This window comes from Panthera onca, chromosome E2 (assembly GCF_046562875.1).
Source record: "Panthera onca isolate mPanOnc1 chromosome E2, mPanOnc1 haplotype 2, whole genome shotgun sequence".
In the NCBI taxonomy this organism is placed as follows: domain Eukaryota; kingdom Metazoa; phylum Chordata; class Mammalia; order Carnivora; family Felidae; genus Panthera; species Panthera onca.
In genome coordinates, this window is record NC_138353.1 from 60,697,181 (window position 1) to 60,720,082 (window position 22,902).

Here is a 22,902-nt window from a genome sequence, read left to right on the forward strand (position 1 = left end):
CCGCCAGCCAGGCCCGCTGGGAGCACAGACACTGGTGAAGGAGGCCCGGCCTGGTGCGCCTGCCCTGAGGGATGTGTCACACCGCCCTGGCCCCCCGACACCGTCTCACCACACGCCTCTGTCCTGCCCTCCCCCTTCCTGCCTTCCACACCTTCCCGCCCACATCGTCCCCTCCCCTGGGTCCTCAGCACCCTGAGACTGAACGAGCAGGATGGGGGGCCCGCACACCTGCCCTAGGGCCTTGGGGTACATGGGCCCCCCGGACTGTCTGGGTGAGAGTTTTTACTAGAGTGAGTTTTCCATCAAAACTGGCCTGGGGACAGCTCACAGATTCCTCTAAAATCTGACCATCTGTGCCCGGTGACCTCTGTTCTCTGGCTTGGCCCCCACTTAGCCCTGTGTGTGTGCCCGCATCACTATGGCCAGGCTGTTCCCCTAACCTCGGGTTCTTGAGCACTCCTGGGCTGACCTCGGGGCTCTCGCGGGGCGGCCTGACTCACCCGACAGCAGTGCCCGTGGCAGAGGCCGTTCGTCTGGAGTCCGTGCTGGCCGGGCTGCCCCAGCACTTTGCGGGGAGGAGTCCAGGCTGCCTGTAGGGCCAGCACCAGGGCCAAAGAAACCTCGGGCAGGCTGCGCATGGTCCGGCCGTGGTGGGCAAGGGGTCTGGGCTGGACGTGGGCAGGAATCTGTGCAGGTCCCAAAGCCAGCATTCCCTTTGTTCCTCCTGGGACAGCAAGAAGGCTGAGGAGTCCGTGCTGGGGTTCCTTCGCCCTGGGAAGGGGCAGCTGTGTCCAGGGTGGGGGCGAAGACACATCACCCCGCCCACCTGGCCCCTGAGCACAGAGCGGGGTGACCTCTGGGCCAGAAGCGGGAGGTCCAGCCCACTGTCCCGGCCACCCCTCCCAGGGCTTCCCTAGAGCCACACTGCCCCCTGCTGGTGCCAGCAGACATGGCAGGAGCCTTGAGGACACCAAGCCTCCCTAGCCACCGAATCCCTGGGACTGATTATCCCCTAAAGAACACAGGATACCACATCCAGTGAACCTGGGGCCACTGCGTGGCTGGAATCTCCATCACTGTATCAGAGGTGCAGGCACGTGGCCACTGGGCAGGACAGCCACTGGGGCTGGGGACATGGAGGTCAGGGACAGGCCTGGAGGGAGGCCAAGACCAGAGCCTCTGGGTCACCTGCAGCCCAAACCCTGCAACCAGCACCCAGGTCAGGCTGTGAGTGCCTGGCTGCCAAGCCCTCGGGGCCCATCAGCCCAGGACCCCACTGCCTCATCCAGGCCACCAGGTTAGTCAGGGCCTCGGGACGCCCCCCCCCCCCCACACTCTGCACCCATCATCCACTGAGGAACCCCTTACGCTGCTGCCCCCCCCCCCCCCATTAGGATTTGTTAGTGCTTTCTGACCTCTCTGGGAGGCAGCCCCAGCAGGACTGTCCTCAGCACTAAAGCCCAAGAGCCCAGACCCGGGAACCATGGAAGAAAGGAAAGGCAGTGGGCGTGCCCCCACCTAGCCTCTCTCCTCACCTCCAGACCAGGCTCCCAGAAGTTGGCCGGGCTCCTGGCCAGGCCCCCTGTATTGGTCTGTCACCTTGGCCTCCTCGGGACTTCCTGCTCTTGCCTCTAAAGTGAGGGGCCCAGAGACAGGGGCCACCTGGTGCCTGGGTCTCGGGGACCACCATTTGGGCTTTACTGTCCTTATAGGTGGCTGTCCCCCAGGCATCTCCATGTGGGTGACCACAGGCACCCAGAGAACATCCACAAGGAAACTCTCCCTGCCCAGGCTGACACCTGGGGTCAGGTCACCTCCTTCTCTCAGCACCTCCGGACCCGGCGATCCTCCGCTCCCCTCCCCTCTGTGTCCACCCCCGGGGTCCCCACCTCCATTGTCCACCCAGCAGCCTGAACCCCGCCCACTCGTGTGCCCTGCCCACCGGCCACCCCGAGGCCACGCCCCCCCCCCCCCCCCCCCCCCCCCCCCCCCCCCCCCGTCTGAGCCGCCCTTGCTCCTTGCAGGGGTTGGGGGTGGAGTGTGGGCTCCGGTGCCGCCTCAGGGCCGCAGGTTAGAGTCTGGGGAGGGGGTGACCCCGAGGGAGGCGGCAGAGCTGCAGGCTTGGAGAGTCCAGGGGGTCGGGTGCCCCCAGTCCTCGGGAAAATGATAGGGCTCTTCTGGAGGGGCGGTCCTGCTTTAGGAAGGAGAGGTGGTCCTGCGGTTGGGTGGCCCAGCCCTGGACAAGGCCCCCCATGCTTGTGCTTGGGCACAAGGGGAAACCGAGGGTGGCGGGGAGAACGACCTCCCCAAGGCCCTGCACTTGGACCCCCACGGGAAGGATTGCTCACCAACCTGGGACCACACCCGGTCGCAGTGGCCTTTCCCTGCGCTTGGGGCTAACCCATGACCGGACCCAGCTCACCCTCCCCTTGGAGAACCCCTACCCCCAGAGGTTGTTGGTGGGGGACAAATGGCCAAGAGCAAAGTGCCAGAAAGATGGGCAAACAAGCAGAGAGGAGGGGGTCTTACAAGGCTTTTTCCCCTCACCCCCTTTAGAGTGCCTGAGGTTAACCAGGGGACTCAGAGGCTCAGCCACCCATCCCCTTCTACCTCACCCCTGCACTAGTACCAGAAGGCAGGAGCCCCAGGCATTCAGAAGGCTGTCCCGCCCCTGTTCGGGGTCCCTAATCTCAGAGGCAGCATGGTGGCGATGCATCCACACGACTCCTGAAACTGAATGCTACGGGCACCAGTGACAGTCACAACAAAGTTTACTGCAACGAGAGGCAAGGCAAACCGATCGATCGGGACCGACTCTCTTGACCAGAGTGCAGCCTCGAACAGCCGGGGTACACAGTTTTTATAGCCGACCACATCGTCTTATCATCACCTGGGAACAGAACAAAGGAATAGTTCCCAGGTGGAAACAGTTCAAACAGGCCCTTGCCCCAGTCCAATCACTCGCTAATCCATCCCTCGATTGATAGGGTAAGGCTGTTCTCTCTTAACCTATAGTGTTAAAACAAAGCTGTTATTTCTTAAGGCTACAGGTTAGCCCTACCCTTACAGTGGCCCTTAGAGGCTGCTCCCCAGGCCCAGGGTCTCAGAGCCTGGAGATGGAAAGGCCCCCTCTCTGACTCCCCGCCTCGGAGCAGTGAGTGCCAGGGACACGTTGCCAGAGTCTCCTTCAGGCGGCCTGGCCTCCTTCCAAGCAGGCCAAGGGCACAGATGGTGCCACACCTGCTCCACGGCCCACGATCTGGACAGGAGCACGGAGGACCCGCCCCTGCCACAGAGAAGACCCAGGCTCCCTGGACATCCCCCACCCCCTCCTGCTCGGAGGGCAGTGTGTTAGCTCCTAGGGTCCTTCCTCTGTCCTGAGCTCTCCACCCTCCGTTACTGTGTGCTGGGCCTGTGAGCGACACACGCACACACACCAGGGGCGCAGGTCTTGAAGAGGAGAGCAGCCCCAGAACAGGAGGCCACGGGGGGGGGGGGGGGGGGGACCGGGGGAGGGAGGGAGGGCTGCGGCTGGGTGGGGAGGGCCAACCCACAGGCCTTCCTCTGTGCTAGCCCTGAGGATCCACAGAAACAATTCAGCCACAGGGGAGCCCCACCCCAGTGCGAGAGACTGTGACCTAAGATGGGCAGGTAGGTGCCAGTGCCCGATAGGGTGCTCAGGGGTTGCCATCAGACAAAGCCCTCAAGGCGGCAAGCAACACGCCTCCGGGATAGCCAGGGGAAGAGCACTAGGGGCAGCGGAAACAGCCAGTGCAAAGGCCCTGAGGCAAGAGTGTGTCTGGTGAATTCACGGAGCAGCAACGTAAAAATTAGTGGATGGACGAATCGATCCACTCTGGCTCCCAGCCCAGCCCCCACCCACCTCCGCCTTTTTTGCCGGCTTCCTCTTCTTACTACTGGACTCCCAGGGCTCTGCCGCCCTGGACAGCCGCCTCCGGACCGGTTCCGCCCCGCCCCGCCGCCCACACGTGCTGCCGCTCAGCCGCAGGCCCTGGCTCCGCCCCCGCACACGTGCTGTCACTCAGGCCCCGCCTCCCGCCGCGCACACGTGCTGCCGCTCAGCCCCAGGCCCCGCCCCCGGCCTCCTGCTCCGCCCCCGCACATGTGCTGTCACTCACTCGGGGCCCCCGCCCGCGCACTTGTGCTGTCACTCAGCCCGCGTTGTGTCCGAGCAGGAGGCTGCCGGCCGGACGCTCGGCCCCCGCTCCGCCGGCCCATGGACGCCGCACTCCTCGTCGCCCTCGGGCTGCTGGCCCAGGTAAGGCGTCTGGCCGCGCGGAGTCCCTTGCCCCCTGCCCTACGGCTTACAGTGGGACGCTCCCGGGGACCACTGGCTCTGGCCGCCTCTGGAGGACCCATGAGCTGAGGGTGCCCGGTGGGCAGCTCTGTCCAGGGCGTTCTGTGCCCCAGCGGGGTCCGGAGGCAAAGGGTAACCGTCTCCGACTGAACTGGACGGGGAGCCAAGCTGGGTGGCCGCCCGGAGACCACCTAGCAGGCCGGTCCTTCCCCTGGAGGTGCCCCCCTCAACCCTGCCCGACTTGTGGTGAGAGCCAGGGAGGGGGGGGCAGCAGGAGCACCCCAGTTGGACGAGCTGGTAGGCCGGTTCCCTGACGCTCCTGCTGGGTAGGCAGGTGACCCTGGTTGGTGACCCTGGTGAGTGGAGTCCGAGGCACCTCCACCCTGTGTCCCGCCGGCAGGGGCAGCTGCGGGCTCTGCCCTCCAGGAATCCACTCTCCCCTGGGAGTGCCCTGGGAGCCAGGCCCCTGGCACACAGCCCACACCCCCACATTCCCCCCCTGGCCCCAGTTCCCTGGTCTCTCCGAGCTGGGAGCGGGGCAGGATAGAAGGAGGCACAGACCACTGCCCCTCTCCCCACCATGGGCACCCCTGGGAGGGGGCCACATCTCCTCGAGTCCTGGGCCGAGTGGCCCTTTGGACGGGGCAGGCACTACTCCGAGCCTGGGAGTGGAGCCGTGGCCTGCCTTTGGGGAGCAGACTGAGTCAGGGTCACAGGCCAGAGGCCAGGGTCGGGCAGTGGTGGGGACATTGTGCATAATAGAGGACCTTATTTGCCTGATACTTGACAGGTAATGAGCTCGAGGGCTTGGCGAATGCCCATAGGTGCTTGCTGTTTGGGTCCCAGACACTGGTGAGGACAATCAAGTTTCCCAGCACCCACTCTGGGCTTCTTGAGTCCCCCTGACTCCCAAAGATCTCCCAGCTGTGGCTGGAAGCTGGTCAGATGCCCTCCAGTTGGACCCCCTCCCCCCCCCCACCCCCCACCCAGCAACTGAGCCTCAGGACACCCGGCACCCCTCGCTCTGGTCACCTGCACCCCTGCCTCTGGGCCCACCTGGGCCTGGGCTCCCCCAGCCCTCTACTGGGAGGTCGCACCGTGCACAGTCTTCTTGTGCGCCCTCCCACAGGACCGTATGCCCCCACACACTGGGGTCCACTCCAGAAGGCTCCACGCCTCTGATGCCCCCTCCCCACTTGCCGTAGGAGCAGTGGTCCACCCCCACCCTGCACCAGACCCAGTACTTTGGGCAGGCACATGACGGAGACCTGCTCTTTTGGGTTTGGGGTGGCTCTGCAGCAGGGGAGGTCCCCTCCCTGGGGCTCTTGCGGAATGACCCCTGCACACAGCTGGAGGCTTTGGGGATTTGGGGGGATCAGCCAATGGGGCTTGGACACAAGTTCTGTACTCGATGTGGCTCAGATTAGCGCATGAGGGGAGCTTTTCCTAGACTCCCCCCCCCCCCCAAAATACATCCGTGTCGGGGCCCTACCCACCCCTCCCCCATCCAGCTCAGCTTTCAGACTTTTGTCCTCTCCTGTCGAGCCACATGGCAGCTGATGGCTGCCTCCTGGACATCCCTTCCTCCACCTCTGTGAGCTCCCGAGACCCACCGGCTGGCCCCGGGTGAGGCAGGGCTGGCTCAGGAGGGGCCCCAACACAGGGCTCTGCATTGATCTGGTGCTGACTGTGCCTTTGGGACAAGGCACACCCCTCTCCCGCCTGTGTCCCCTAAAATCTCACCTAGGGGGCTTAGAGTGTGTACTTTCAGAGCTGGGCCCTTGGGCCCCTCCCCGGGCCCTCAGTGCCCCCATAGCTGGCCCTGCCCTTGGTGGGGCAGGGGTGGGGGGTGGCGGAGCCTGGATGATTTGGGGCAAGCTGGTGAGCCACACGGTTTCTGGAAGGAAGGTGAGGCCTTGGCTGTACTCCTGGGGACTTGGACATGTGAAGGCCCCCACAGGCAATGTGGGAAAGGCCGTGGAACAGGGCCGTGGAACAGGCCATGCCACGTTCTCTAGTCACGTTAATATGACAGTAGCTGGGGCGGCAGAGGGCAGCCGGCTCCTGGACCATTCTCTTCCCCGGGTGGACAGGGCAGCCCCGGAGCAGAGTGGCCCTCACGTGGCAGAACCTGTCCCTGCAAGGGGGATGCTGGGGGGTGGGGGTGGGGGGTGGGAAACAGCTGCTTCTCTCACCCCCTTACTTTGGCGCCTCAGGAGACGTGCAGGGGCCTCTCTGGGCCGGGGCAACAGCTGGGCCCATTCCTGGCATGCCTGCTGCCGGCCAGGCCGTCCAGGAACGGGGTGGTGCAGATTCCAGCCTGGGCAGAAGGGGCTCGGGCCCGGGAGGCTTGCGGGGGGTGCACACCGGGAGCTCTTCCCTCCGCCCGGGCAGACCCCCCCGCCCCGGGCCCCTGCCGCCCCGTTCCGCCAGGCTCCAGGCCTCCCACCCGCTTCCTAGATCATGAAACCTCGAGCCAAAGGCACCGTTGGAGGGGTCTCCACTCACACAAGTGTGGGATTAACCCCGGAACCTCTCACTCGAGCTCACGTCTGCAGCTACGTTTTGTAAGGTTCCCCCAATGACACCGGACGGGGTAGCAGGGCATGTTCCCTTCCCCTAATGCAGTCGCGACACGACGGTGGACAGGGTTCCAGGAAGCTGGGCCACGGGAGCAAAAGTCCAACCCGAGCTCAGGCCTGCTGCCTGCCGTCTGAATCTCAGCAGTGATTTTAGGGAGCCCCAGGGGCCCCTAGAGGCCAGCAGCTCCAGGACACGAAGCAGGCCGTCCTCACTTCCCGCCCAGCCTTCCCGGTCCACGGCTTCTCTACCCGGGGTGGGGGAGCACCCAGCTCTCTTCCCAGGCTCCGGGGAGACTACACCGTGGCTTAGAATTCTTTGTTCCGAACCCACCGTGGGCTGGTGGAGAGAAGCAGAGGGCCCTGTGGGCCACGCCAGGCAGAACGGATTCCTACGGGGGCGGTGGGGGGCTTTGTTACTCAGCCGCTGGGGCTGGGTGTTGGGCTGGGGGCGGGCCCCGGGGAGGGACAGTGGCCCTGGTGTCTCCAGGGCTTCCAGACTATTCTCTCGGTTCTTGGTTAAGGCAAAGGCCAGGGATGAGCACGGGGGTATCGTTGGGCCTCACTTGGGGGAACTGGGGTCGTCACACCCATTGGTTGTGGCTGGGCGTGGGAGCAGCACGGTGGACGGCAGAGGGGAGCCCGCGTCCACTCGGTGGTGCCTTCTCGCTCTGACCACATGCGGGGGTCTGTGTGAGCTGGCTTTGTCCGTGTGGCTTCGTCCTGGCCCCACATGTCCCATGGTCCCCGGGCAGCTCCCAGACCCTCCCCCAGCCGGCCACGTCTGTCTTCTGGGAAGGGGGAGGTGGGAGGACCCGGGCTGGCCGGCGGAAGTGGGCTGTGGCCCGGCCCAGCCGCCCCACCCACCGCAGCCTCTGATCTGGGCAGGGGGTCCCTGCCAAGGTTCTGTGGCTTCTGCTGACCTCCTGAACTTGGGCCGTGGAGCCCCAGGCTCTGCCACGACCGCACCAGCCCCGCACCGCACTGCTGGGCACGCTGCGGCGTAAGCCAAGGCCGCTGGCAGAGACGGGGGTGAGGGGCGGCCGGAGGCTCTGTGGTGGGCTGCACGGGGCAGAGTGTGTCCCCCAGCATTCCTCCAAGAGCCTGAGATCAGGGGCTAGCCCCCCCTGCGGACCGGCCCCCGCCTGCACCCCCAGTCCTGTCCACCTCCCCACGCTGAGGCCGGGTGGGGAAGGCGCTCCTGGGAGCGACGGAGCTCAGAAACTGGTTTCCCTGTGGGCCCCACCTCTGCTGCTCTCCGGCCGTGTGGGCTTGAGCCAGTGGCTCAGCCGCTCTGAGCCCTACTCTGGGTGACTGTGAAACCAGACCGCGCTCGTTCCTAGGGGGCGTGAGGGCTGAGGGAGGGCCGAGGGAGGGCAGAAAGGGCTGAGACAGGCGGACGCTGAGCCCCGTGCCGCCCTCGGGATGCTTAGGAAGCAGATGCTGTCCCCGCTAGCACGGTGACAGAGGCCAGCAGGGCTCCGCTTGGCGGGAACACGGTGCTGACCTGGAAGGGTTTGTGCTCCGTGGGTTTGGCGCAAAGCCCGAGCCGCCCCAGGCACTGCCGGTCTGTCGGGCTGGGGTAGCTTGGGGGCCTGGCCAGGAGCTTGGTCCTTTTTATAAACCATGTTCGCTGCCTCGCAGATTCCAGGCCCCTGCAGGTGACTCTGCCCCTGGGATTTCAGGGGAGGAGGAGGAGGGGGACGATTCCAGGCCTGGGGACCCGGCTTGGGGCCACAAGGAGAGCTCAGCTGTCATGTGAATGTTACTGCTGTTTTGCGAGCAAAGCGTGTGGAAAGCGTTGTGTGCTGGCCCTGGGCGGTGAAGGTGCCAGGGAGCAGAGCGGAGGGTTACGCGGGACAGCAGCTGGCATCTCCTTCCTGCCCCTGTCCCATCCCACCCAGAGCACCCCCCTCACTCGTCCCTGATGCCTCTCTTCTGAGGCCACGAGACCACCCCGTCCCATGCCCGCTCTCCACGGATGTGAGGCCCCAGACGGAGGCTGGGGGGTGAGCTCACGGTGTCGAGGAGGCACAGGGCAGCCAGGGAGTCACCCTGTCCACCTTAGCTAAAAGGGAGCGCCTCCTCCAGAAGGACCCAGGGCCCGGAGACCCTGGGTGGGGCCAGAGAGCTTCTAGGGTCATCCCTAGAGCACAGAGGGCTGGCGTCTGGGAGGGGGTGTCCACTCTGCATGCCCCCAGCCAGCCTGTCCTGCCTTGGGTTTGAGGGGGGGCAGGGCAGGGGGCAGCTGCCAGTGGGGGGGGGGGGGGGCGGGGCCCGAGCAGCCTCAGAGCGTGCCTTCTCCAACCCCCAAAGGCAGCTGGGTCCCAGCGCGTGACCGAGCCCCTCCCCCAGACCCCACCCCAGGTGCCGCCATCTCTCACCAAATCCAGCAGGACCCTGTGCCCCTGGACCAGAGCCCCTGTGCCCAGCCAGCCACAGTGCCCGGTCCCACACTCAGACCAGCCGGCACCCTGTTGAAGAGCCTGGTGCGGAGACCAGGGCCGGGAAATTCGGGATGTGTTTGTGCCGCCAGCCCGCCCCTGACTCATGGGACGGTGCCTTTTCTGGGCCTTGGTTTCCCCACCTGAACTGGGAAGGTGGGGCTACCTGTGGTCACTACGGGGAGCGGCCAGCGGGTCTCGAGAGACTTCTGACGGGTGCCCTCCTCCCACCATGCTCCCTGATGGCCCCAGTTCTGAGCCCAAAAGCTGGCCCAGGGAAGGGCCTGAGCTGTGTCATGCCCCCACCCGCCCCTGCGGAGGAGGGGGTGAGCACAGCTGCCACGTGCTCCCCATCTTCCCTTGGCAGCCCCCGGCCCCCCCCCCGAGTGTGTGGAGAAAGAGGAGGGAGCACCCCCAGGGCCCTGAGGATCCCAGGAGTAGTGGTGTGAACCCTACCACTGGCCCCGTGGTTGGGAGGAAAGCAGGGGGTCGGCACCCGGTGTTGTGGTCCCGTTTCAGCCCCTTGGGCCCTGCGAACCCCCCAGCAGCTAGGCCAGTCTGCACGGTGAGGTCGGGTAGGTTTGCAGGCCCTGCTGAAACCCTGGAAACGGGCTGAGCCTCCAATCCCACAGAGCAGCCTGGAGAAGCCCCTTCCGACCGCCTGTAGGGCCTCCGCGAGCACCCGCTTCCGGGAAGCATTTGCAGGAGAGGGGAAGGGTGGCCACACCCTGTTAGCCACAGTCTTCTCCCACGAAGCGTCCCTGGGAGCCTCCCCCTGGCAGCTGTGGCCAGCAGCTGCCTCGTTCGTCACTCTGGCTCCGTCTGCCCCCTGAGCACCCCATGCTCCCCAAGGCCCGGTGCCTGCGCCTCCCTTGCGCCACTCCGGGAGGAGGTGGGGGCCCGGCAGCCTCGCTTCGGCCGGCCGGTCAGGGAACATCCACCAGGCCTGGGGCAGCTCTGGCCGCAGGGGTTCCCAGGAGACGACAGGAGACACATGCAGGGCTTTGGGGGCTCCAGTCTTGGGGTGTGGCTATGGGGTCTCCCAGGACCATGAGCTCAGGGCTCTGATGGGGGCCAAGGTTATGGTGGGTTCGCTTTTCTGCGGCCGGGCTCACTGGGGTTGCGTGCTATGTAATTGACAGCTAATTGTGCCTTTGTTGCAGAGCCTGGGCCTGTCATTGGGGGTCCCTGGGCAGAGGAGGCCCAGTACCCTGTACCCCTGGCACCGGGCACCTGCCCCAGGCCGTGTACGAAGAGCCTGGGTTATCCCCCCCATCAGTGTATCCGAGAACCACAAGCGTCTTCCGTACCCCCTGGTGCAGGTGAGGGGGGCACAGACGGGGGAGGGGGGGGTAGCCCTGGGGGCAGAGCAGGGGCTGGGCTGTCCCTGGAGGGTCCCTGAGGGCAGCACATCTTTGGGGTCATAGGCCGAGCTGCTGGGGGAGGAGTCAAGGCCAGGAAGAGGGAGGGACCCTGCCTTTTGGGGCACCTCCCCCAGCCGGGCTCCTTTCTTGGCAGATCAAGTCCGACAAGCAGCCACTGGGCAGCGTCATCTACAGCATCCAGGGCCCCGGTGTGGACGAGGAGCCCCAGGGCGTGTTCTCCATTGACAAGTTCACGGGGAAGGTGTTCCTGAATGCCATGCTGGATCGGGAGAAGACAGACCGCTTCAGGGTGGGGCCCGCCGTGGGGAGCACTGGCAGGAAAGTGGGGTGGGGGGGCTCCTGCCACCACCAGGCTCCTGGTCTCAGGGTTGGGACTTGGGGGCACATGTCCTTAATTGGTAGGTGCAGACAGGGGTTTGGGACTATAGGACCTGCATTCCAAAGAAGATGTTCGGGATTCTGTTCCCATTTAACAGATGAGCATGAGCGAACTGAGGCCCCATGGAGGCGGGGCTCGGTCCTGCCCAGGGAAGCAGCACTGGGCAGCCCCCAGCAGAGCCGCTGTCAGCCTCCAGGAAAACACCACTGGACACTGGTGTAGTTTTGCCCCAGTTTTGCCTCAGCTGGGCCATGTGTGGTGGGGGTGGGGCGTTGTGCAGAAGCCCACGGGATGGCACATCCCAAGGCAGGTGTCCCTTGACTCTCCGGGGAAGGTGGCACGGGATCCCCCCACCCCAGAGGCATGGGATCCTGAGGCTTGAGAGAAGGGAGCAAGAGGCCACGGAGGGGGGAGGAACCTGACTCCCCACAGAGTCCGGTGTCCTGCCGAGCCTGGAGTCTCCAAAGTGTTTTAAGTTTGCTCTGGAGGAGGAGGCTTCTGACTTTGCTTTTGCCGTGCCCTGAACGTTGTTCGTTCAGACTTTGAGAACGAGCTCTTGGTTCCCTTACACAGAGAGTTATCAGACAGAGACCACGGTCCTACCTGGACACCATAGCATGCCCGCTCTCCAGAAGCAGGGAAGTGGCTTAATTTCCGTTTCACGGGATCACTAAGCTCCAAGAGGAGCCTGCACCGATTAGCAGAAGGGACGGAGTGGGAGCGCTAGTGAGACTGTGCCTTCAGTCGCACACAAAACATACCTGTGAGCTTCCCGGCAGCCAAGGCGAGAGAGGAAGTGAGGCGCTGCCCTCCCTTGCTGTGGGCAAGCAGGCTGGTGGCCGGGAGGTCTCGCTGTTGCACACTCGCCCCACCCCATGCCCTTTCTCCCCTGTGTAAACTGGTGTCCCCAGCGGGACACCGGGTCTGCACTTGCTGTCCCTTTGCACGGCCTGGTGGGGGCCACCAAAACCGGGGGAGCACAGCACCAGCCCCTGCTCTCTGCTTGGCTAGCTAAGGGCCTTTGCTCTGGACCTGGGAGGAGCCACCCTGGAGGAGCCCACGGACCTGGAGATCGTGGTTGTGGATCAGAACGACAACCGGCCCGTCTTCAGGCAGGAGGTGTTCAGCGGCCGGGTGCTGGAGGGAGCAGTGCCAGGTGAGGCTGGGGGGCTGCGGCGGGCGTGGGGGGCTCTGAGTCCGTCAGAAGGCCCGGGGGGACTTCAGCAAGTCTTTCAGTGGTCCTTCAGAGCGTCCAAAAACAAGCAAGCGGACTCTCCAGGGGTAGGGACTTTGCAGTCACTTCCCGTTTCAGTGTAAGTTTCACACCCCCGGCGTCTTCCAAAATGCAGTGAGGATTTACGGTGGCCGAGCTGGGACGGAGGCTGCTGCTGCACTGAGGTGAAATCCACACAAAACAGGACTGACCGGTTAAAAACGGACAATTCCGTGGATTTAGCACCCTCACCACGATGCTGTAAGCCTGGTTCCAGACACGTCCATCCTTGTTTCTCAGTCCTACATCTCGATCTCAAGGCACAACCTCCTGTCCGGACGGCCTCGCTCGCCTGACCTGTTGCAGGCAGGAGAGGCCTTCCCGCTCTGGTCCCAGGGGCTTGAGTCCAATCCCAGGCCAGCCTTCCGCCTGAGAGGCTGGGAAGGGCGGACTCGTGGGAGGTGCTCCCACACGTCTGTTTATTTCACGTCCTTCTTCGTGTTTCAAGACTCAGAATGACCTTTTTTTTTTTTTTTTTTACTTCTTTTTGCATACTTTCAGACTTGCAAAAAAGTTAAAAAGAATTGCAACAGAGTTGGGACGTTGATCATGTTTGCGCCTTTGTGGATTATCTGCTTGTTTCCACCATTAGGTTGGGACGATGGTCCCGCTCCACCTCCTAAGCTCGTTCCCCTCCGTCTGGAGCGGCTCCTTAGCCGTTAGGCGTTCCTGACCCTGATGGGGTTGTTTTTTTTTTTTTTTTCAAAAAAGTTTTATTGCACTAAAAATACACGTAAGTGTTACCATCCTAACAATTTTTAAGGGGACCGTTCAGTGGTGTTAAATACATTCCAAACGTGGGGCACCTGGGTGGCTCAGTCGGTTCAGCGTCAGACGTTGGCTCAGATCACAGTTCATGGGTTCAAGCCCCAGATCGGGCTCTGTGCTGACAGCTCAGAGCCTGGAACCTGCTTCGGATTCTGTGTCTCCCTCTCTCTGCTCCTCCCCTGCTAGTGCTCTGTCTCCCTCTCTCTCTCTCTCTCTCAAAAATAAACATTTAAAAAATACATTCATAATGTCGTGCTGCTGTCCCCACCACCAGTCCCCAGACCCTGGCTCCCACCTACTTTCCACCTCTGTAAATCTGTATACTCTAGGGACCTCGTATAAGTGGAACCTTCTAGTATTTGTCATCTGTGACGGCTCATCTCACGAGCACAGGCATCCAGCTTCATCCGTGTTCAGGATCTGCTTCCCTTTTAAAGCTGGACAGTAGTCCATTGTGTGGACAGACCACGCTTCAGTTGTCCGTCCCCCTGTAGATAGATACTTGGGTGGCTTCCGCGCCTTGGCTACCGTGAGTGATGTTATGGACGTGAGTTCACATTCCCGCTTTTGGTTCCTTGGGGGATAAACCCAGAAGTGGAGTTGAGGGACCACATGGCGATTCTGTGTTTCATTTGACTGACCTCCGTGCTGTTTCCACGGCGGCTACACCATTTCACACCCCACCAGCCACGCGTGGGGCCCCATTTCTCCGTGTCCTCGCCAACACTTGTCTTCCGGTTTTTCATGATGGCCGTCCCAGTGGGTGTGAACTGGCGTCTCGTGATGTGGGTTTGCGTTTCCCTGACGACTGCTGATGTCGAGCACCTTTTCATGTGTTTTGTGGCCATTTGTATATTTTATCTGGAGAAAGGCGGATTCAAGCCCTTTGCCCATTTTTGAATTGAGTTGCGTTTTGAGTTTTAGGGGTTGTCTGTATATCCCGGGTAGACCTTCACAGAGACACGATTTGCAAGTGTTTTCTCCCGTCCCGTGGACTGCTTTTTACCCCATTGCTAGTGTCTTTTGACGCAGAACATTTAAAAATGTTCACGAGTCCGGTTTGTCCGTCTTCCCTTCTGCTGCCTGTGCCTTTGGCGTCCCGTCCAGAAATCATAACCAAATCCAGTGTCGCGAGACTTTTGCCCTCCGTGTTCCTCCAAGTTTTACGGTTTCGGGCCTTACGTGTAGGTCTTTGATCTGCTTGGAGTGAGTTTTTGCCTGATGGTGTGAGGGGAGGGTCCAAGTGCGTGCTCTGGGCTGGGGACGCCCAGTTTTCCCAGCGCCGGGTGCCGGGAAGACCGACCTCTTCCCCCTTGCACGGTCTGGGCACCCTGGCCGGAAGTCGTTTGGCCGCCTGCGTCAGGGTTTGTTCCCGGACTTCCTGTCCCACTGGCCCGCGCGTCTGTCTGTGTGGCCACCCCACACTGCCGTGATCCCCGTACCTTTGGGGCGGTTTTGAAGGCAGGCGGTGGGGGTGCGCCCGCTGTGTTCTCGGCTGTTTGGGTTTCCTGGAGGTTCCGTACGAGTTTTAGGATGGTTTTCCTATTTACGCGAAGAAACTTGTCCTCAGGACGTTGATGGAGACGGTACCGAATCTGCAGATCACTGTGGGCAGTGCTGACATTGAACAGCGTTGACCTCGCAGTCCGTGAACGTGGGACGTGTTTCCGTTTACTTGGGTTTAATTTCTTTCCGAAGCGTTTGTAGTTTTCACCGTCCAAGCGTCACACCTCCTTAGTCCTAACACTGACGTTCTGAAGCACTTACTCAGTTATTTTGAAGAACATGGGTTGTCCGGATGGGGTTTGTGTGGTTGGATTCAGGATTTGCACTCTGGTAACACGGTTCTCCTCAGTGTGTCCTATCAGGAGTGTGTGTCCCGTTCCTGGAGATGTGGACTTCGATTTGCCTTGTTTAGGGGGTGTCTGCCGGGCTTCTCCACTGTGATTTTTTTTTTTTTTTAGTTTATTATTTTGAGAGAGAGAGTGCAGGGGAGGAGCAGAGAGAGAGGGAGAGAGAGAATCCCAAGCAGGTTCCGCACGGTCGGCACAGAGCCAGACGCAGGGCTCGATCCCCTGAACCATGAGATCGTGACCTGAGCTGAAACCGAGTCAGACACTTAACCGGCTGAGCCCCCCAGGCGCCCCTCCACTGTGACTTTTCCATTTTTCCCCCTGTAATTAACAGGCATCTTGTGAAAGATCCTCTGCGACTGTGCTCGTTCTCTGTTTCTCCTTAAACTTCCATTCCCCGGTGTGAGCATCTGCTCGTGGTCCTTGTCTGCTCCGTTCTCGCAGGGGCGGGGGCGGTGGTTTCCTACTTCCATCGTCCCTTCACCCTTTGTCAGCGGGCTTTCTGCCCTGCGGATGTGTGCCTGCGGATGCTGTTTTTGTTTCTACGACTCTGGACCTCCGGAGTCTGACTCGTTCGGTGGGTTACCATCCATTGTAGCCATTGCTCTGATGCCCACGTTGTCCGTGTTTGGCCGACAGGAGGCTCGTCAGATTGGCTGCTGTTCGGCCCCGGCAGCAGACAGAGCTGGGAGACGTGCTTCCGTGTGCAGACACGAGCGTGTGTGTTGCGCGTGTGTGCACGCGTGTTGCGTGTGTGCTGCTCACACCTGTGTTTGCACGTCTCTCTACTTCTGTTAGTTCGGCGTTCCCGCCGGCTCGGAGCTGGCCCGCTTTCCAGCTGGTTCCCCCCCCCCCCCCCCGTCTGACCCTGCTGGGGTTTCGTGCCTCAGCCCCTGCTGGATTGTCTCCGTGTCTGGGGGACACAAGCGTCAGCTCTCGATCGAACGTGTATGTCAGACGCTCTTGCTTCCTCCTCCAACCGGCGCAAGGCAGACGGCTTAAATGTTCAAGTTCGTACAGACCGAATGGGGGCCTGGACCTGGCACGGTGGGCCACGGACGGCGAGACGTGTCCTGGGGCCAGGGGTTGGCACCCACACGTGTCCTCCCTGCTCGTCCCTGTCCTCACCAGGCACCTACGTGACCAGGGCCGAAGCCACAGACGCTGATGACCCGGAAACGGACAACGCGGCCCTGCGGTACTCCATTCTGGAGCAGGACGGCCCCCAGCTCTTCAGCATCGATGAGCACACGGGGGACATACGCACCGTGCAAGTGGGTCTGGACCGCGAGGTGAGGCTACCGCCATGAAGGCTGGGGGCCAGGGCCGCCAGGGTTGCACCCTTGCCCGTCTTCTCGGCGCTCTGAGGCTCCTGGGGCGGCTCATTCCAAGCTGGGCCCTCCGGCCCAGCCTTGCCCACCCTACGTGCTCCCCCCGACACGGCAGAAGGGAGCCCCCGCTTGCTGTGGATACTCCCAGTGGCTCTGGACACAAACCCAGCTTGGGACACCCGCGTCTCGTGGCTGGTCGTGGGTTTAGGTCCGAGGAGAGCGGGAAGGGCCCTCCGTACGGTGCCTGGCCCTGACGAGTCCTGCCGAAAGCCGCCCCCGCCCCAGAGCCTGCCAAGCCTTCGGGCTTCCTGGCATGGGGTAGGCCATCCACCTGGCCCCACAGTGGCCAGTCGCGCTCTGGAGTAACAGCCACTCTCTGTCCTTGCACGCTCTTCCTCCAACGGGACCCCTGCTGCCGCTCACAGCCAGGCTGCCGCACAGCTTCGGCACCTCCAGGAAGCCCTCCTTGGTTTCCCCGTGGCTACACACACAGCTCTGTCTAGTCACTTGCTGCACCGGGTGGCCTTCGTCGGTTCCTCTTTCTGCCACTGGAAGCGGCCCCTCAGGGCAGGGACCCAGCTTGCTGGTTCAGCTCCAGCGTGCTGTGGTGTTCCGTGAATGCGCATCCAGCTCGACGCCTGGCCTCTTGCCCACGCATAGTCTGGGCTGGCAGTCGTGTTGTCAGACCCAGAGGGCCGGGCGGCACATTTTGCCCCAGAGCTTGGGAGCAAAAGGCCGGGTGTTGGGGCTTGTGATGCGCACAGGGCTCTCCCGTGAGGCTGAGCCCGGTGCTGTCTGCTCGACGCCGCCCCCCACCGGGCCCTACGGGGCCACCGGGGACCCTGACTGCGCATTGCTGTGCCCCCAGGTGGTCGCCGTGTACAATCTGACCCTGCAGGTGGCAGACATGTCTGGAGATGGGCTCACCGCCACGGCCTCAGCCATCATCACCCTTGAGGATGTCAATGACAACGCCCCTGGGTTCACCAGGGACGAGGTACTGCCCCCGACCACACCCACGCTGGGGACTGTCCTTCCCTCCTCAGGCTCCCGACAGAGAGACAAGGACTTGTCTGAGGACAAGCACAGAAACCCAGGTTAGACTGGTGCTTGTGCGCACGTAGACACAGAGAAGCTCGGGGAGACCCTGGGGGGAAGCGTCCCACCGAGACCCCTCGGTGGCCCTCGGGCAACAGGAAGGAGCCTTCCCTCCGCCCCCGCCGCGTGGGACGGAGCAGCCAGCCCCAGCCTCCGGGACAAGGCGGCACACAGGGCGCCTGGCGCGCAGCTGAGCCCGCAGACAGGGCCTCATGGGGACCCCTGGGGGGCCGTGATTCCCAAGGCCACAAGCCCGGGAGGCTCTGGGGGGGGGGGGGCGGGCAGCGGAGTCAGCAGGGAGGGAGCAGGGGTGGGCGTCCCCCCGCGGGGTCACCCCCCGGCCCCCGCAGCCCCGGCGGTAACGAGGGCCGGGCTTCCATAGTTCTTCATGGAGGCCACGGAGGCTGTCAGCGGAGTGGACGTGGGGCGGCTTCAGGTGGAGGACAGGGACCTGCCGGGCTCCCCAAACTGGGCAGCCAGGTTCACCATCCTGGAGGGCGACCCCAAGGGACAGTTCGCTATCCGCACAGACCCCAAGACCAACGAGGGCGTGCTGTCTGTGGTGAAGGTGAGTGGGGTGCACGCCTTCCCCAGCTGGGGTCTGGCTGCTGGACCCGAGCTCAGGGGGCCCCCGTTTGGGGCAGAGCAGAATGCTAAGGGACCCGGGAATGCTGGGGTTCTGGGCACAGGCCACGCCGACCCCGGGGCACGGGGGCCGGCCACAGCCCGGGTGATATTGATGGAGTGCTGCCTCTTGCGGTGTGGGGTGCCGTGTAGACCTGTGTCAGGCGGGTCTGAAGCCAGGAGACAGCAGCGGGAGACACACGCACACACGGGTGCAGAGCTGCTCAGATGCTGACGCACAGGAGCGTTACTGCAGGAAACGGGGGTTTGCAGGCCCAGCGGGCTGGGAACCCAGGACCCGAGTCTTTCCTCTAAAGGGAAACCTCAGCTTTGTTCTCGATGGCTGCGAGCTACGGACGAGCCCCGCTCGGGTCATCCGGGACGATATTTAAAGTCAGCAGGTGGCAGAGGTTAATTTAACCCCAGGTGCCAGCCCCCTCTGCGTGCCCGGACGAGCGTTGCTTGAGTCACCGGGGAGGACGCCTGACCAAGTGACGCACGAAGCTGGTCACACGCCGCCTAACAAACTCATTCTGAGTGACGACTAGCTGTCATTTTTACGTTATTCTTTGCCGCTTTTGGTCCTGAATAATTTTTATTTGTGCAGGGCTAATGAGGGACAGGGAGAGTAGGGGCTGTGACGAGAGACTGAAGGGGCCGCGGTCCCACTGTGGGGGCCTCGCCCTGCCCTGTAGCCGCCTCCGGGCACCTCGAACGTGAGGGGGGCCCGGAGTCCTGATCGACCGCCCCCCCGGTCCCCACCCCCCCAGCCCCTGGACTACGAGAGCTGTGAGCAGTACGACCTGAGAGTCGCGGTGCAGAACGAGGCCCCCCTGCAGGCGGCCGCCCCCAGGGCCGAGCGGGGCCAGGCCAGGGTCAGCGTGCGGGTGCAGGACGTCAACGAGGCGCCCGTGTTCCAGGAGAACCCGCTGCGGACCAGCCTGCCTGAGGGGGTGCCCCCGGGAACCCCCGTGGCCACCTTCTCTGCCCAAGACCCTGACACGCAGCGGCTGCAGAGGCTCAGGTGGGGGCCGCCGGGGTGAGGCAGAGGGGGCCGACGGCCTCCTTTGTCCGCTGCCCCGCCGGGGCCCGGAGCACGGTGGAGGGTTTCCGTCAGAGCCCTGGTCGGAGGGTAGAGGGCACGTCTGTCCGTGTACACCCCTGCACGTCCCTGGGGCCTCGAGCCCTGTGCATACGTGTGTGTCGGCGTGAACTCGTCCCAGCAGGCCGGGCTGGGCGCTAGCTGGCCCACCGACGCCACCCGGTCCGTTCCGGTGAGCCGGCGTGTGCAGGCCGGCCCTCCGTGTGTTGGATGTCCCCCCGGCCCTGGCCCTATGGATCTGTGTCTGTCTCCACGGTGCCCACGCGCTGAAGCCTGGCTGTGGCACTCACTGGCCGTGGGGCCCTGGCCCTGGGCCTCACCTGCCTTCCCTGAGCCTCGGTTTCCTCATCTGTCAATTGGGACAGAAACCACCAGCTCAGGGCAGTTGGGGGCCTAGCTTCAGAGGTGCGTGTGTGCACACGTGTGTGGGAAATGTGTGTTTCTGTATGACCACACCCCTAGGGGTCCTGTGTCCGCTCAGGGTCACTCTGTCCCCTCCTCGGCCAACAGCTACTCTAAGGACTATGACCCAGACGACTGGCTGCGGGTGGACAGAGCCACGGGTCAGATCCAGACCCAGCGAGTGCTCAGCCCGGCCTCTCCCTTCCTCAAGGATGGCTGGTACAGGGCCATCATCCTGGCCTACGACGATGGTGAGTGCCAAGCTGTGCCTGGGCTCCAGGGCTCCCGGGCCGGGCATCCTTGCTGCTGCCCGAGGGCCGAGAGCTGCGCGTGCCGCGGAGCCGATTCTCGGGTGGGCAGTCCGCCCCAGCAGGGCAAGGAGCCCACCCGGCCTCTCCCGCCTGCAGCCTCCCCACCCAGCACGGCCACCGGGACCCTGTCCATTGAGATCCTGGAGGTCAATGACCACGCCCCTGAGCTGTCCCCGCCATCTGGTAGCGTGTGCAGCAAGCCAGATCAGGGTTCTGGCCTTCTCCTGGGGGCCACGGATGCGGACCTGCCCCCCCACGGGGCTCCCTTCCACTTTCAGCTGAGTCCCCGTGTCCCAGAGCTGACCCGGAACTGGAGTGTCAGCCAGGTTAACGGTGAGTTTTTCCAAACACCGGCCAGCGGGTGCAGCCCTGAGACCTGGGGGGCGCTCAGCAACGTGGTCCTGCTGGTTCCCGCCGCATCCTCGGGCGGGGCAGGAACTATCACGCCCAGTGGGAGGATGGGGAAACTGAGGCCCCAGGTCTTGGGATCCTCACCCACCAGGCCGCTTCTCCCAGCATCAAGGGGCGCGGAGGGGCCCTGGAGGGGCAGGGGCAGGGCGCGTCAGGTTGGGAGGCCCGTGCTGACCTTGGGCGCCCTCTGCAGTGAGCCACGCGCGCCTGCGGCTCCGGCACCAGGTCCGGGAGGGTCTACACCGCCTCAGCCTGCTGCTCCGAGACTCTGGGCAGCCGCCCCAGCAGCGCGAGCAGCCCCTGAACGTGACGGTGTGTCGCTGCGGCCCGGATGGTGCCTGTCTGCCGGGGGCCGCTGCCCGGAGGGCAGGAGGCGTGGGCGTCAGCCTGGGCGCCCTGGTCATCGTGCTGGCCAGCATCATCCTGCTGCTCTGTGAGCGCCCGCGTCCCGACACCTGCTGCCCTGACTCCGCCTCGCAGGCCCCGCCCCACCTTAACCCTCCCTTCCTTCCCCCCCCCCCCCCCCACGCAGGCCCCATGCCACCAGATCCCACTCCCCACACATCCAGACCCGGCTGGATGACCGGGCACCCACCACCTCCTATCTGTCCTCTCCTGCCCAGTGCTCGCCCTGCCCGTCGCCCTCGTCACGCGGTCCCGGCGGCAGTCAGGGGACAAAGGGTTTCTGCACGGACTACAGGACGATCTCCGGGACAACATCCTGAACTATGACGAGCAGGGGGGCGGGGAGGAGGACCAGGTGAGGGGAGGGCGTTGGGGGAGGTGGTGGTTTAGAAATGCTAAGCAGTTGGAAGGGTCCCTGAGGGCCTAGGCCGTGGGTCCCCCTCCAGCACCCCTCACCCCACCTTCAGGAGGAGGGAGTGTCCCCACAAGTCCTCTTCCCTTCCCCCGCGCCCCCCTCATCCCACCAGGGTGCCTGGGACCAAAACCCCACCCTGTGATTGATCGGGGCTGAATTCTGCCTACTGTGTCCCCAGGATGCTTACGACATCAACCAGCTGCGCCACCCAACAGAGCTGGCGGCCTTGTGCTCTCCCCTGGGACGGCCGCCACTGCGCCGAGATGCCCCGTTCGGCCGAGTGCGCCCCCAGCCACCCCGCATGCTGCCCACCAGCCCCGCTGACATCGCTGACTTCATCAATGATGTAGGTGTCCCTGGAGGTGTGCAGACAGGGGCAAAGGCACGGGGACACGCACGTAGGGGCTCCCACCCACGCCTCTGTGAACCCTCCGGACGCGCACCATTTGTGGAGAGTGGGTCTGTCGCTGGGGACCCCAGCTGAGCTTCTGGGGAACCCCTGACAATCTGAGAAGGGGGTGAGGCTGGGGAGGTGCAGGGGACCACAGGCACAGGTCCCCGGGAAGAGGAAGCTGCCCCCCCACCCCTGCCCCTGATCGCGCTGAGCCTGGTTGAGCTGGGGGGGGGGGGGTGGGTTGGAGCTCGCTCTGCGGCACTTTGCACTGGACACCGATCGACAAAAGTTAGCGTGCCCCGAGGCTGAGGGTGCAGCTGTCAGTCGCATCCCGGAACCATAGTTATGTGGGCACAGCATCGGCGAGTTCTCGCAGTCAAGGCGGGGTAGGCTCAGAAGGCAGGCGGCCGGGTTGGATGGGCTGTGGGGGAGCAGAGGGTGCCGCCTGCCGGCCTGCCCGACGCCACACCCGCCCGCAAGCACAGGCCTTGATTCAGAGGAAGCCCCCTACAGATGCCTGGGCAGGGGTTAGGCCCAGGTGCAGGTCCCGGTTAGGAGGGCGTGTGACCCTTTGGGTGAGAGGACGGACGGAGGCGGACGGGACAGAACCCTTTGCAAAATCTTTGAAAGGCAGAAACGGGGGTCTCACCGATGGGATGTTAGGAAGCCTCACGTACCCCAGCCCTAAGGAAGGAGAGAGCCGCCCAGAGGGAGGTGGGGCGGCTCTCCCAACGGTGCCTGCACTCAGGGCTCTGCCCCTCCCCCTCCTCTTCCCGCGGGGCTGGGGGTGGGGCTCCCTCCTGGGGGTCTCGGGCTGAGCGGGCTGCAGCCTGAGCTGGGGGCGGGGCTTGGTGCCGGCAGGGATCCTGAGCTCTCCCGGGCCTCTCCGCAGGGCTTGGAGGTGGCAGACAGTGACCCCAGTGTCCCGCCCTATGACACAGCTCTCATCTACGACTACGAGGGAGATGGTTCTGTGGCAGGGACGCTGAGCTCCATCCTGTCCAGCCTGGGGGACGAGGACCAGGACTACAGCTGCCTGCGGGACTGGGGCCCCCGCTTCGCCCGGCTGGCTGACCTGTACGGGCCCCCGTGAGGGTCGGAAAAGAGCCAGGGAAGGGTGGGGGGCTTTCTGATGCGGACCCGCGTGCCTGCTCAGGGTACAACCACCAGACACGGAGGGCAGACGTCTTTCCCAGGACAGGCAGCCTGGCCTCCAGGCCCGGCTGACCTCTGTATAGGCAGCCAGGGGGCCCCCAGGCCCTTGGACAAGTCTGCTTCTCCCAGGGAGGACAGAGACCGGGGGACCCAGCGCCCGGAGAGCGGAAGCTAGACAAGCCTGGCTTCCATCAGCCTTCCCTGGGGTCAGAACCCCCACCTCGCCGGCCCCCAGCGGCCTCCCACTCATGCCCC

At 63.9% G+C, this 22,902-nt stretch overlaps 1 protein-coding gene across 1 annotated transcript; it reads left to right on the forward strand.

Annotated features, from left to right (window-relative positions):
* The first annotated feature begins 3,745 nt into the window (after positions 1-3,745).
* Positions 3,746-22,900, forward strand: CDH15 (cadherin 15). The gene is made up of 14 exons (XM_060649936.3): positions 3,746-4,279; positions 10,505-10,663; positions 10,860-11,015; positions 12,117-12,261; positions 16,131-16,291; positions 17,199-17,327; positions 17,811-17,996; positions 18,823-19,076; positions 19,665-19,807; positions 19,964-20,200; positions 20,472-20,711; positions 20,902-21,038; positions 21,277-21,444; positions 22,385-22,900. The coding sequence occupies exons 1-14, from the start codon at positions 4,124-4,126 to the stop codon at positions 22,583-22,585; spliced, it is 2,472 nt and encodes an 823-aa protein (XP_060505919.2). The 5' UTR covers positions 3,746-4,123; the 3' UTR covers positions 22,586-22,900.
* Positions 22,901-22,902: the final 2 nt, after the last annotated feature.

Excerpts from the sequence above, each read along its gene's own strand:
- CDH15 (XM_060649936.3), top strand. The coding sequence starts at position 4,124 with ATGTGCTGTCACTCACTCGGGGCCCCCGCCCGCGCACTTGTGCTGTCA. Across the intron at positions 20,712-20,901 it reads CAGCATCATCCTGCTGCTCT|TGCTCGCCCTGCCCGTCGCC; the intron begins GTGAGCGCCCGC and ends TCTCCTGCCCAG. Across the intron at positions 21,445-22,384 it reads TCGCTGACTTCATCAATGAT|GGCTTGGAGGTGGCAGACAG; the intron begins GTAGGTGTCCCT and ends GCCTCTCCGCAG.